This window comes from Mytilus edulis, chromosome 3, assembly GCF_963676685.1.
Source record: "Mytilus edulis chromosome 3, xbMytEdul2.2, whole genome shotgun sequence".
NCBI lineage: Eukaryota > Metazoa > Mollusca > Bivalvia > Mytilida > Mytilidae > Mytilus > Mytilus edulis.
This window is the reverse complement of record NC_092346.1, coordinates 84394914-84410654: the sequence shown is the minus strand read 5'-3', so window position 1 is coordinate 84410654 and position 15741 is coordinate 84394914. Positions and strand designations below refer to the sequence as shown.

Here is a 15741-nt window from a genome sequence, read left to right as displayed (position 1 = left end):
AAAAAAAAATAGTGGAATACAACTTCTTTTTTATTTCAACATATGTTCAAGATATGTAAAGGGGTGATTGTTTGTGTGCATGTAAAATGGTTAACAGTTTTAACCCCACACATTTTTTTTTGTCTGAACCATTAGTTGACATTTGTTTTTTTCTTTGAATGTGTATTTTCAGAGGAGTCTAGTGCTATAGTAGGGTAGTGTGTTTCTGTAGTATTGTCTCATATTTTTTATGATTCCTGTAATCTTGTTTATGTATAAATATTATAATCAGCAAAATTGTCATGAAATGCCAGTACTTTATGAACAGGAACAAATATTATTTGTGCAGTAATACTGATAAAAGTATAAATGAAATAGAAACATATTGAAAGACAGATATATACAGTTACAGTATTGCACATACTTCATAAGATTAAAACAGAATTGAAAACAGTAAAAATAAGGATAATAGTGATTCTAATATGACGTTCTTCTTTAGCTTTGGGTACAAAGCCATGTTCTAATTCGAATAGAACATGGGCTACACGTGATTGACGTCACAATTGAAGTTGCAATGTCAGATGAATTTTGAACAACGCCAGAGATCAAAATGGACATTTTTGTTGGTGTTGCTCGCTAGGAAATTAAATAAAGACATTCTAAAAGTAAGTTTAAATGTTTGTGTTGTTTTTTTTATAAATAAACTGCTGATTTTCTATAACATTTTTGGTTCATGAAATCCAAATGGCGACATTTCGAGCGTCTACTATAGGTCCGCTTCGAAGTTCAAAAGTTCAAAATATTCATATTAGAATCGAAATAATTCTATCATGCCATGCTCTATGCTCATTTTAACATGGGTAGGCATTATATTTGTAAACATTTAATACCTCGCTAACGCTCGGTATTAAGATAATAACAAATATAATGCCTACCCATGTTAAAATGAGCATAGAGCATGACATGAAAGAATTATTTCTTAAATAGATTTATATGTCACAAAATTTATTCCTAAAGATTATTTCAAAATGTAGAATGACCGTACAACATATGTAAGAATAATTAACAAAATTATACAAAAAAGAACTTCATAAATTGTATCAAGTAAATAAATCTATCAATGGCTTTAAGTAACATTTGTTAAGGAGCTACAGTAACTGTTATAAACCACAAATTAAATAACAAAAAGGTACCAATTCAAACTGGAATGTACATGTATATTTAAGTAAATTTTTGCCACAAAAATAAACAAAAATACTGATTAAATTTCTTGAAATTGGTGAACCCAATTATTATTTTTAAGAAGAACTTCTATAAAAAAAAAAACCATTAGGAATTTTAAAAAATGTTCAAGTTAAACTTTGGTAAATCTAGATATTAAAAATTTTGAAAAAAAACCTGCTTCAAATTTAGAATGTTGATTTAGATACCCAGGTAAAATTCAGGTTAACAAATACAAATACGAATACAAAAGTTTTATTTTGATTCAGTTTACATATAACAATACAAACATAAGCTCTTAAGAATTCAACCTGTTTGAAAATTTGCACTTATATGAATTTAGATGTTGCAATCTGAATATAAAATCTAACATCATAACAGAATTTGTTAAAATATTTTATTATAAATGTATATAATATCTGGAAATTTTTCATTTTCTTTATGTTATTTCATTTGAGTGGAAGTATTTCTGAAACTCAATATTTAAAAAAAGAGTTCACTGGTGATTTGGTAAAAAAACCAAACTGTTATATATTAAATAAAAAAAAAATCTGAACAATAATGTGTAAAATAAATTTCCAACATTGCACCATCTTCATCAATATAATTGATATGAAAGACATCTATATTAAGTACACTATAAATAAGACGTTTTCCAAAAAATGGAAATACATGACACCAAATTACTTATATTTATCTAAATGCATATGTTTGTAATGAAGCGTAAACATTTTTTGACATTTAAAAAAATATATTTAGAATGAAAATTTAATTATTTGAATAAATGTTTATGTAGAAAATATCTTTTCACAGAATTTAAATATGCTTAATTTATATATAGATATCTGAATAATAAGCTGAAGAACATGATGCTTTTAACATTAAATATTTTATGCTATAGATAATTTCAAGTCAACACATAATTCAAACACTTTTATCGATCTATACATGATTGTATTGTTTGATCCCAAAAAAGGGGAGGGGTTGGTTGTTTTAATGACTGGAACTCTCCTTTTTCATGAGATCTTTTCAATTGAATTCAAATTAAAGAAAATAAGGTGGGAGCCAGCCCTTTTCCAATTTATTTTTCAGCTGTTCCCTGCTAAATTCCCTTCATAAAAAAATATGGATCGAGAACATCTTATATGTGAGTGACCCATTTTATCTTAGAAAATTGTTTATAGTTTAAGCTAAAACAATTTGTAGGTATTGCTTTTCTTTTAAGTTTTTGTTTGACTGGAAGAATAAGTGGGTGGTACACTGGCCATGTAACTTTCTTGTGATGCATGCCATTGCAAAACATATGCCTTTTTGATTTAAGCCCTTGGGTAGCTTGCTTTTAGTGCATCATTAGATTATTTGATAAGATACACTTCAATTATTTATCCTTTGCCAAAGATGGTCGGATTTTCATTTCCACTGAACGTAAAGAATAATTAGGTCCTGTCCAGGGCTTCCATGTTATACCATCAAACATTTTTGGTGGGATTTGTCCATTTCTATAATAGAGTCCATTCAAATTTGACATATAACATTTGTAATACCACCATGCTCCACTAAATCGATTAGCACAACTTCCCCCAAATTCTTTCACTACTTTATCATTATCCACATCCTTGGTAGAGAATTTATGACCATTGTGTTTGGCCATTCCATCCCCAGCATCTCCAGTATAACCACTTATTGTTAGTTTGTATCCTTCTTTTTCATCATCAACCCTGAATACATCATACTCAGCAAACTTCTTTGTTTTCTCCCAATTTGTTAGTTCTATCCTTAGTTTGTAATTGTCCTGGTTTGTGAGGTAGTGAATGTAATCATTGCCTAACCAATGCTCACCATATAATCCTTTAAAAAATGCAAACTGTTTTATGATACGATCACAAGAAATTACTAGACTAATACTATACACTGCAGTTAACTTATGACACATTTCTAAATAGCCTAAATTTAAAAAGTCATCTTAGGGGATAATTTCTTATTCATTTCATATAATGTGTGCCAAGTTTTTTGTTATGTTCCTTTTTGAAAGGATGTGTTTCTATATTTTGTGTCAGAATATACAAGTTATTCTAAGTTTCTTAGTCTTACATAAGATTTCCCTGATTTTAATCACTTTGTTACAAACTTTGATTTTCTCAAAACCATGTATGTCATTTTGTTCAAGAACGATTAGAGTGACTATATCTAAGAATTTCAGTTGTAAAAGTCTCCCTTTAAAACATTTATATACTGTACTCCCTAGACAAAAACCCTTTTAACAATTGGTCAAAGAAAAGATAATATAATGACATAATAATGTAACACAAAAAGTAAAAACATGTATATTCTGTGGCCTGTATTAGATGATATTTTAGGTCTGTCAAAATTTTCGTTAGTTTATTTGGCTGTTGAACAGGGAAAATTTTGTGTGGCACACAAGACTTATTTGTTGAATATTCCTTATTGATAGGATATTCTTTTTCTTTATTTGTCCCAACAAATATCACAGTGTAGATACTATTCTGTACGCTATCCGGAAGTCGCGATTTTCGAAGCGATGATTTCCAACCGGTTAACAGGACGGTTTTGCCTACGGTAACTTTTCTCATCATTTGTTTACTCCTATATCTACAAAGTGCTTTGAACATCTTCAAGGTATATATAGCATCATAAATATGAGTTACTGTAACAAAAACATGCATTAGAATATAAAATATACGTGTGCATCACATCAACTTGGTAGAAAAAAGTGAAATCGATGGACAATTTTGCTCTCGTAGTACAAAGCAAATAATCTTTTATTGCAAATATTTGCATCAGATTACAGTTAAATATATACTGTTTCAATATTCTTTTCGTATTTAAGTAGAATATTCGTATTTCCCATAAAAAAATATGTTTTCCTTGAGTATCCCAAAATAAATAACTGTACGATCAGTCTAGAACTGACTGTATTCTAGAAGCGATTTCAGATTTTTTGACTGTATGACCAGTCGTGATTTTGAAGAAAAAACAAGAGCAATTTGAAGGTATATACGTGTATATGTGATATTATGAACTATCCAGGGAACTACAACGTGTAATTACTTTCATCAGACAATACAAATATATTTCTGATGAATTTTTTAGATGGCAAAATAATTGTATTTTTGTTCCATCAGTCTTATTTAAAATCAAATGCCTAAAATGTAATACATGATTCGCTTGTGGACTTTGTAATAGTGTATCGTTACAGTTATCTGTTTCTAGCTATTACATTTTTAAAGATTATTTACACCGTCCTCCGTTGACCAATTGATGATAACATAAATCAAGCTTGTCGCTTTTTAAATAACAAAAAAATGGATAAAGACAGCTTTGCGTAGGGGGTTAATTCATGTGATTTAATTTTGGTAAGTTTACAGAAATAGAAGGTCCATAATGCATTAATCGAGTACAAATGGAGCAATTTCAGAAAACTTTAATGATTGGTTTAGGAGGTGTTGGAAATACCTGATGGGTGCCCCCATATAATGCAATGTTCAAGTCCGTATCTTATATAAAGTAACCCCATAAAAGATTTTTACTAAAATTCGAAATAGACGGTGCACAATACAGTCATTATCATTTATGATAAGGAATCCGAATAAGATTAATTAATAGTTATATCAGTGACGGATTAAAAAAAAGGGGATCCGGCAGTTTGAAACCCTTTTTTACTATCAATGCATTTGTATGGGAACATATATTTGAAATCCCCTTTTCTCCTGGATTGGACCCCCTCTCCATTTAGAAATGGCCGGAACCCCCAATGTATATAAAGTGGTTTATGAGGAGATGCGCTTACAAAACCGGCGAAACATATTGTACCGGTCGAACGGACGAACGGAAAGACGGACTTCTTCATCACTTTAACCCCCCGCTTGACAAAGTGGTGTACAATTGAGTGTCAAAGAGACAGCTCTACATCTTAAACAAAGTGAAGGAACTGTGATCAATTATAGGCTACAGTACGGCCTCGAATGTGTGTAAATACATGCATTTTTATATAACAACTAAATCTGTGTGTTTGTACAATTTTAAGTATAACGGAGGACATTTCTGAAACTTATATACTAGTATACATCAAACCTTCCTCTTATTTTAGCAACATTTAAACATCCTTATACTTAATGTAGTAAGTCGAGTACACCCTATTAAGCTAAAATATGTTTCAGGATGTGAATGTATTGAAAGATATTTGTGTTATTTAGAAAAATGCCACCTTCTAATGTATCGTAAATAACTTTGAAATCACCACTAGAATACAGTGACATAAAGACTGATCATACAGTTTTAAAATATACAAGCGAGACTGATCGTACAGTGAGAAATTCAAACAAGTGCAATTTTCTTATTTCTGGCTTCAAAGATCTGGTTGAAACTTTTACCACCACTTGAAATATACTTCATTTAGTTAATTAAGTCTGGATTTTACGTTAATTTGAACACTAAGAGGCTAAAAAGATTGGTTTTTAGGTTCGCCGACTGATTTTTCTTAGTGATGCACTTGAAAATCTCTTGATTAAGGCAAAGATACGAATAATGAATGTGCGGAATTTAATTCTAAACCATTTGAGAATATCGATGTCGGCTGAATTAATCATTAAGCAATGTACAGATGATCAACTTACCGTTTAATTCAGTATACCCATCAAATTTAAAATGTGATCCAAAAAGTTCTCGCTTCGAAAATCGCGACTTCCGGATAGCGTACAGAATAGTATCTACACTGTGAATATAGGACAATACCAAACTAACTCTAACTATAACTCTTAAACCTACATTAACCTAAAACAAACCCTAACCTAACAATAACAATACATGAACCCTGGGAACATGTTTATGATGAACCCTATACCAAAAGTACTAGGACCTGTAATAACTTAAGGTAAATAATAGGATGATAATAAACAATATTTATTATTCCAGTAAAGGACATTAGAGGGCAACACTACTGACATAATGGTATGCATTCATACAAAGTTAATGCACCACTTTTCATTAAAGACAAAGCTTTGAATAATTCTTACCTCCAAAACCATTTTTGTATTCTGACCACTCCCTGAAGAATTTAGTAGTACCATCAGATCGTTTCTGTATCAATGTCCAGCCTCCGTCTTTCATGTCACAATATACCTGTATACTTTTACCAAAACCATATGGTTTTATTTTGTAAATTGAATTTCGTTTGTATCCTTGCATATAATAGTCATAGCAATCTGTAATATAAACAATAACTCAGTAACCTTGATACGTTAAATGAAAGATAAAGTGCTTTCATGGAGTTATATGAACAATTTTTGTTCTGTGGCAACTCATATATAAACAGCAACTTTGTAGGATGGGAGTTTTAAATATCTGGACTTAATGCCTACTTTAGTTTAAAACTTAAACATACACATTTTTTTTAAACCTGAAAGATATGCCATACATTTTTTGAAGATGTCTGAATACATTTGCAAATGGATAGACAATTCAATAAATCGAACTTTTATCTTCTGAATAAGTTATTTATATGACCTTATATGTTTATAAGTATGAGTATTTCTATCATCATTACCCCGAGTTTCATAACATTAACGGTGCCTTTTTACTGAACCAGACAAGGATATAAATTACAGAATTGGACTATCAAAATTGCATTCAAACCCATGCTAATAGGGGGCGATGCAATATTTTTTTTTTAAGTATGGCAAATCGAATTCTCCAACGCGAAAGTAACTTTACCTGTCCGTAAAAGAACCACTGCAACTCTTTCTCTTGGTGGCCTGTTGCAAGGCAAAATGCATGTTCTTTTCCAACACACCATATTTTTAAAGTGGCAGTCCGGATTTCCCAAGCTTAATCCCTAAACACACACATTGCAGACCCGATCTATTTGTTTTATTTTAATCTGGTTCACGTTTTTACAATTTTTATGACATGTTTTCTATTGGATATGATGTAAGCTCTAGTATGTCAATCATTAATTGACTTTTTACATATCCTGGGCAGATATTAAATGGGTCATCATCTTCCACTTCTTTTCAGCGTCAGGTATTTGGCAAACGTTTTAGAAATCTTTGGTCCTCAATGCTTAAAGCCTTTTCAACTACGTACTTTGTTTTGCCTTTTTACTTATTTTTATTTGAGCGTCACTGATGAGTCTTTTGTAGACGAAACGCGTGTATGGCGCAAATACAAAATTTCAATCCTGATCTATGATAAGTTTATGTTCAAAATCATATATCAAAAAAGAGCATAATGACTACAAACATACCTTTAGGTTCTGTTTGATCCTTTTTCGGGTATCGTAGTTTAACTTCTTTCAAGGTATTTTCTTTGTGATTCTTGTGTTGCTTTGTTGTCTCTTTCACTTCTTTCTTATTTTGTTTTGATGGATCCAGAGCTTTATCATCTTGTTTCTTCTCTTGATTTGTAATTTTCGAATCCTTTGTAGGTGATAGCGTTTGAGATTTTATGTTGTCAGCTTTTTTGTGTTGTGTACTTGGTTGTTTGTCGGTAGACTTTTTTTTAGGAGGTTCATTTGTCTTAGAAGTTTTAACTTGGGGTTTATCTTCTGCTACTTTCTTCTGTGCCATTTTGTTATCTGGTATTTTATCTTGCTTTAATACAGTGTTTTCTTGTTGTGAAGTTTTCACTGGTTTTTCATTTGATACTGGTTCTTTAAAAGTCTCTTTCTTGTTTTTCTGTTCTGAAGACTCTTTGTTATGTTCTTTATTTGTTGGTACTTCTTTTATTGATTTGGAGTTGTTTTCCTCCTGTTCATTTAGAGGTAACCCTTCTGGAGTATTGGCCTTTTGATTTTTACTATCTTGCTGTTGGTTAATGGTTGGGTTATCTTTCGGTACAGTTTTTTGAATTTCTATATCTTCTTTTGTAGTATGTTTACTATTTGTCAGTAAATTTTCTTGTGTTTGGTCTATGTCCGGCTTTACAGTATTTTCATGAGGTTTAATATCTGATTGCACATTAGAATTCCTGTCTACCGTGTTTTCGTCCCCTGTGCTGCTGTCTTGTACCTTGTGAGAAATTATACTTTCTAATTGAACACCCTTTTGTGATGTTTTGATTTCTGAGGATTCTTCATTGCCTGTTATATCTGTATTTTTTATTTTATCCGTAGTTTCTTCTGTAGTTGGTTTAAGAAGTTTTGCCTCTACGTTTTCTTCAATAGATTTTTTATCAACGTCAGCTGTCTGAGGTTTGCTCTCGGGACTTTGTTTTGAGATCTCAACTATTTCGTTTTCGCTTCCTTGTACAAAGGCTCGTGACTTAGTGTCGTCATTTTTTATGTTATCATCTGTCTTTTCTCCGTCTCTATCTTTTGGGTCTTCAGCTACAGGCATCGCATTTACTTTATTGAATATCTGTTCCTTCAATTTCTCCAGGTCTTGTTTTACTGTTTTCCTTCTGTCATATCCATACGCCATTTGTGGTCTGGTTGTATCTCTTATTTGTCTTTCCTCGCACACAGACCAGTACAGTGGAACAAATGGTACACACGTTGAAAGTCTAATTGATTTGTATATACAGACCATTCGGTGTTTTCCACACCAGTTATATGTAATGTCGGCAAGCTTTTTGGTTTTATTTATGTAGTCTTTCAGTTTTTCGTCTGCCTCGTCTTCATTGACAAACTTTCCTGTGTCTTGTTTATTGGTCTTGCTCTTTCTATCGTCTGTCATATCTATCTTCTTGTCTGACACAATTGCATCAATTTTTTCTAGTAGTTCATTCGATACCTCCGAAATATGATTATTTTCTTTTTTATCAGATAATTTTGATATTGCCAGTTTCTCCTTCAGACTTTGTGCTTCGATCCTATGTTGCATATTTTGATCGGATAACTCTTGTACTCGCGACATTATTTGTGTCATCAGTGTCGTCTGATTCATGACCATCTGGAAGAGCATCCGGTTCTGATCTTCCAAATAATCGTATCTCGTTTTCATGTGTTGAATTGCTTTTGACTGATTCTTGAGTAATTCTGCTAGTTGTGTTATTTTGCTTTGTTGTTGTGTTATTATTTCATAACTTTTCGATGTCTGATCTGTTATTTCTTTTGCTTGTTTAGAATCGTTTTTTGGCACGTGATCCAACTGTAGATATTTTAGCTTCTGTCTATTCATTTTCTCATTTTCTATTTTCAAGTCAAAATGGCTATGGTTTAGCCTTAGTAATTCATTCTCTAGTTTTAGAATACTATTTTCTAACTTAGTTATAGATGTGGAATGATTTTGCTTGTCTAATTTTTCCATCAACAGTTGGTTTTGAAGTTTTATGACCAGGATTTCTAAATTTTGGATCTGAGATGAATATTCAAGTGTTTTAGATTTAAAGAATTCTTTCATATGATTAAAGTTTGCGTCTTGCATGCTATTTAAATTTTCTTCTTTTGTTTGATCTTTGTCATTGGTTTTGTCGTCAGGTTCTAGTTCGTTTACCCTGTTCAAAACATATCCTTCGTCGTTTGCATTTTCATTGCTGGGAACCAGATCTGATTGTTTACTGTCTTTCTTTATAGAATATGCATGCTCTTGTGACAAGTGTAAATGTGAATCAGGAGTCCTGGTATTTCCACTCTGCTTTTTATCTTCAGAGTCATTTTGTAGATTCACAGTGTCCATTTTGTCATGAGTGTTGTCTTTCTGAACAAGCTTCTTACTAGATACTGTGGATTCGTATTTGTTCATGGTGATATCCTTATCACGAAATTCATCAGGCAGGTTGTTCTTGTTGTCAGATTCAAAGCCAAGACAATCGCTGCATTTTTCAGTTGTACTTTCATTATTTGTATTGATTGACGGCAAATATCGCAAAAGAAATATATCCGTTGCACTAGATTTGTCTGTTCTACACACTCCAAAGTTTAATAGATTATTGTCTTTTTCTGCATCGGAGTAACCAGATTCCGAATCAAAGTCATTTACGTTTTGAAGATGTTCGTTGCTCGAAATATTATCTGTTGGCTTGATTTTATTTGTTTCAGGTGATGCGTCAGTGTGTTGTTCAGTAGTTGATGTTTGATCAAATTCTGCTGTGTTCATCATTATATTGGTATCTTTTTCCATGTGTTTTTCATTCCCTTTTTCTTTTTCTTTTTCGTGCATTTCTGTTTTCAAATGCTCTGTAGTTTGGATTGTTTTATCAGCTTGCATCTCTTTTTCCTGTGTTAAACCACTTAACTGGGCCTCATCCTGTAGAACATGTGTTCGAATATCTGCATTTTGACTGTTTTGTTGTGTTTGGATAGGCATAGTTTGTTCAATATTTAAGCTACCTGTTTTTGCTGCATTATCTTGTTCGCTTGCCTTTTCTGCTTGAAAAAGATCTGCAATGATTGAGTCAATAAATTCAGATTGAAATTCATCTCGTTCCATTGCCTGTGGTTGTGCTCTGTTTTGTTCAATCGTATGAGATTCGTCGTTTCTCTCCGTTGTCTGTGTTTTGTGGTTTTGTTCCATTATTTGTTGTTGATCTTCACTCTGATCGGTTGTCTTTTTATTTGATCTATTTTGGTCCGTTGTTTGTGTTTGACCCTCGTTTCGTTCTTTTATATTTTGTGGATCTTCCCCTTGTGGTGCCGCTTTCTGTTGTTGATCTCCCCCTTTTTCTGTTAATTGTTGTTGATCATCACTTTGAATTGTAGTCTGTTCTACTATTTTTTCTGTTGTCTGTTGATGTTCTACGCTATGTTCTGTTGTCTGTTGATGTTCTTCGCTGTGGTCTGTTGTCTGTTGATGTTCTACGCTGTGTTCTGTTGTCTGTTGTACTTTATCGTCATGTTCGCTTTGTTCAGTTGACTTATGTTGTTCTTCATTGTGTTCTTTCTGTGTGTTTGTCCCGTGTTGCTCTGAAGTCTGTGGTTGTTCATCAGTGTGTCCCAATGTATGTTGATGGTCTTTGTTATGTTCTGTTGTCTGTAATTGTGGCTCGTCATATTCTTCGTTTTTATCTATTGTGTATTGTTCATTTTCTTCCATAACGTGAAATTGTTCTCCGTTGTTTTCTGTTGTCATTTCCTGTTGTCCGTTTTGTTCTTTTGTTTGTCCCACATTACCTATTTCTGCAGCATTTTTGGAATCTTCCTCTTCGCTGGCATTGCTTGTTTCAACATTAGAATCTGACTGGAGATGGAAACTATGTGTGACTTCATCCGGTAAACTATTTGTTTCGTCCATTTCTTGATTATCTTCGTCTTTGTTGTTAGTATTTTCAGTTGGAGCAGTTACATCATGCTCCGTTTCTTCTTCAAGAATGTCGGTTTCATCCATTTCCATTTCGTTTACAGCTTCACTATTATCACCTTCGTTCCCTTTTGACTTCTTTTTCAAAATATTTTCAAACTGTTCCAATAAGATACAGTCTATTTGCCTTTGAGTCGGATCATTTCTACTTTTTAATAATATATCTTCAATTTCGTACTGCACTGATTCTTGAGACCCAGTTAATGGTCCGTCAAACAGTCCTTCTGCTGCACATTTTAAATACCACTGGCGAGCATCACATAATGAAATGTCCAAATCACCTCTGAAAATAAAGACGTATACCTTGCTTAGACATATCAGCTTGGGGTAGGTTCTTAAACGAAAAATAAAATTTTAATAAGCTGCTGGAAAAATAAGACACTATATATTTCGATTTTTAAATAGCTTATCATTGAAATATTTTTAATCTTAGAGCTGCATGAGAAGATCAAAAGTTAAAGGAATAATTGGTGCAGTTTGAAAAAGAGAAAGCCCTATTCCATGTTCAAATATTTTATAGTAACCTTTAAAAACTGAAAAATATACTTCAGTTTTGAAAATACTATATAGCCAGCCTACAGTAAAGGATATGAACTGTAAACACAAACATTTGGACACTGCAAAAGATATACAGTGGTTGTATAAGTCTTAGGATGCATAACGAACATTGTTGTAACTTGTTACAAGCCCGTACTGGGTTTTTTTTCTCGCGAATATGACCTACCGAACTAGAATAATCAGCGATTTTGTACTAACTGAATAACACGACTGATGCCACATGTGGAATAGGATCAATGAGTCTGCTTACTCTTCTGGAGCACCTGAGACCAGTCAGATTAGTGTTGCTTAGTCTTTAAGTGTTCTGAAGTTGTGATTTGTCTTTTGATCGTTTTACGTTTATTTGTTTGTTTTTTTGCCATGGCGCTGTCAACCTAATTAAAATTAAATCCTTGAATTGCTCTTGTTCTGATATCCTTGTGTCGCGACATATCAGAACAATTCAAGGATTTAATTTTAATTAGGTTGTGGCGCTGTCAGATTATTTTCGACTTATGTCCCTTTGGTATCTTTTGTCTCTCTTTTGTCTCTCTTTTGAGCTTGTTGTATTTTATCATCTGTTATTCCAATATTTTATTCTTTAGTGTGTCTATCAGAGACGGACTCCCTCCCCCTTTATGGAGCTACATTAATGGTTGGAGCATAAATTTTTAAAACGTCCCACTCCTATCGTTGTCTTGCCTATACCCCCTTTAAAAATTCTTAATCCACTTATCTTATATAGATATATAAAAAAAAAGGGAGGGGGTTAAAACTGAAGTTAAAACTGGTTATAAACCTGCATTACAGTGTCGGGGATTTCTCATTTGAATGGTAAGTATCCATTTATTATATATTATATTTTACAGCGAAAAAACACAAAATTATTATTTTTTAAATGCACTTGAATCCTCATTTATCACAACTTTCTAACCGGAACAACTAAACGAAAACGAAAAGACCAAAATTAAACATCTCCAATATTGGCAATAATCAAATATGTCAATACCAGTAAACACTTCTAAAAAATAAATCTGCTTTATTGTATCTTCGTGTTGAAGATAATTAAGAGCGAATATTTTGCACTCCAAAAGGAAAACTTTTGAAACTATATCGCACACATGATTTTTACAATCTAAAAGACAGGGTATGAAGTCGTGAAAGATTGACGTATTTAATGATGAAAATCGAATTCAATTTTAAAAGAATGTCATGGAGTGGTATGTGTCCGATATTGTGATAAAGCCAAGTTAATATTTTATCACCTAAAAGCGAGTTAAAGTAAATTATAAACACAAATGATTTATTTGAAAAATCGAAATTGTTTGACACAAAGACCGATATGAGTTCAATGATAACGGGATATCAATAAAACGTAAAAACTGTAGGATACTTACCCCTGAACAAGACTGTAAAGTGTGAATACAAGAAAAACCAAATTTGTTTCCATGTTGCTCCTATCTTATATGATAAAATAAAAGTCACTTGGACAAGAAATAGAAATTTGATTGCAACGTGGCTTCCGCGTTTTGTATACGTTTAAATTGTCATATCATTTGTTTACTCGTGTTGAAGGTATAAATGGTGTTTCTTAAATTCCAATCAATCAATAGAGTTGAATGCAACAGCTGGTGAAGTATCTTTGATTATTTTTATGAATCGTAGGTGCGCAGTTAATCAATATGAAACGTACGTGTATCTGATTAAATTTTGGTTTGGGTCTTAATTGACAGTATAGATACAAGAAATACATAGATATAACTATGTAGACTTTAAAATCTATGACGATGTTTAGTTTCTCTTTTAAAAAAAATACAGATGCAATTCACCCATGCTTGATCGTTACGGAATATCTGTGTTCCTATTGTAAAAGATTATATAGTTGTTAGATCTCATATGTAGTATAACGTATAATTAATATTATAAAGTTATAAATTATTTATTTATGAAAATCTTCAATATTTTTGATTGTACTCAGTGTATTTTTATTAATGCTTGATATTGTGATAAAATGATTTTAAATTGTTATTAAGCTTTTGTATTCTCTACTAATCACATCAATGAACAGTTTTATTCAGTGCGGCTAAATAGCAAATTTGCTATTTGGCCGGTGCCGGTCAAATAGCCACTGCCTTCTTTATATGTATTCTACAAAAGAGGGGCGAAATATACCAGATGGTCATTCAATCTTGTATATCGAAAATAACTAAAAAAGACAAAGACTAACAGACAAATAATATAGTATCAGATACGGATTTAGAGGGGGTCCCCTTTTCTGGGAAAAATTTGGTTACTTATATAGGGAATCACTGAAGCATGACCGGAGCGGGGCCCCTCTTATAGGCAGTCAGTGGGCCCCCACTTATGAAAATTTCTGGATCCACCACTGAGTATACATGACACAACATATATAAAACTAAAGAATAACTGAGCAGCATGAACCCCACCAAAAACTGGCCGCGTGATCTCAGGTGCTCCGGATTAAGTCGTAAGTAGACCCTGCTCCAAAAGTGGCACCTGTCGTGTCGAATTCAAGCCTCGACTATACGTTAGATTGAAGATTTAGTAATTCATTATCATTTCAGTGGCGGATCCAGAACTTTTCCTAAGGGGGGGGGGGGGGGGGGCGCTGACTGACCTAAAGGGGGGGGCACTCCAGTCAAGCTTCAATGATTCCCTATATAATCAACCAAGTTTTTCCCCGAAAAAAGGGGCCTGCCCCCCCCCCCCTTCCACCCCCCTGGATCCGCCTATGCATTTATATAGTTCAGAACCTCTTTCAAATTTTGTCTGACTAAAAAATAGATCCCACATTGTCTGACTTATCAGTATAAACAGTTCGACTAGACTTTTATATAGACAAGTCTATGAAGACAACTCTGACCGTCAATAAGTTAACTCGGATCATCTATAAACCAACTCTGAGAGTCTGCAAGCCAAAGATAACTTGATATGTTTTTCAAATTTAGCAACACCATGTTAAATATAACACAGTCTGATTAAAACCACAATGAATATAAAATTAAAAACTTAATAATCATATATATATAAAGTGCCTAGAAAATATATATATATATGATTATAAAGTTTTTAATTTTATATTATATAACAACTCGTCTAAACATCAACCCAACAATGTTAGATCTGTAAATTTGCTTTCGCAAATTTTTGGTTCTTCCCTCGCCGGGATTCGAACCCATGCTACTGTGATATCGTGACACCAAATCGCCTGCACGGCAGCCGTCCCGCTAGACCTATATATATGTGTATGATGTGTTAATCAGTACTTGCGTGATGGGTCCGATGTATACATCTGTTGTAGAGTTGTCACTGACTCAGACGTACTTATAAATATAATTATTTTCTGTGACTGTATATTACATTAATTTGTAGGATCCTTTACTATAGATAATTTAGCTGATCTGTAACAATAACATCTTCATGCCTTATATATTATGTACTGTAGTACGCCGCTAGATTAAAACTGACGAAGAAAGGTAACACACGGCCAACGAAAGCTCTTCTTTTGAGAGCCCAGGTGGTCGTGTGGTCTAGCGGGACGGCTGCAGTGCAGGCGATTTGGTGTCACGATATCACAGTAGCATGGGTTCGAATCCCGGCGAGGGAAGAACCAAAAATTTGCGAAAGCAAATATACAGATCTAACATTGTTGGGTGGATGTTTAGACGAGTTGTATATATATATATATATATATATTTATATATTGAGTTCAAATGATCTTTAAAATACT

At 32.9% G+C, this 15741-nt stretch overlaps 1 protein-coding gene across 1 annotated transcript; it reads right to left on the bottom strand.

Moving 5' to 3' along the window:
- Positions 1–1626: 1626 nt before the first annotated feature.
- On the bottom strand, positions 1627–13621 carry LOC139514575 (uncharacterized). The gene is made up of 4 exons (XM_071303964.1): positions 13388–13621; positions 7463–11736; positions 6234–6422; positions 1627–3048 (listed from the first exon to the last, which is right to left on the bottom strand). Exons 1-4 carry the CDS (start codon positions 13438–13440, stop codon positions 2579–2581), a joined length of 4986 nt encoding a protein of 1661 aa, XP_071160065.1. The 5' UTR covers positions 13441–13621; the 3' UTR covers positions 1627–2578.
- Between the last annotated feature and the right edge of the window lie 2120 nt (positions 13622–15741).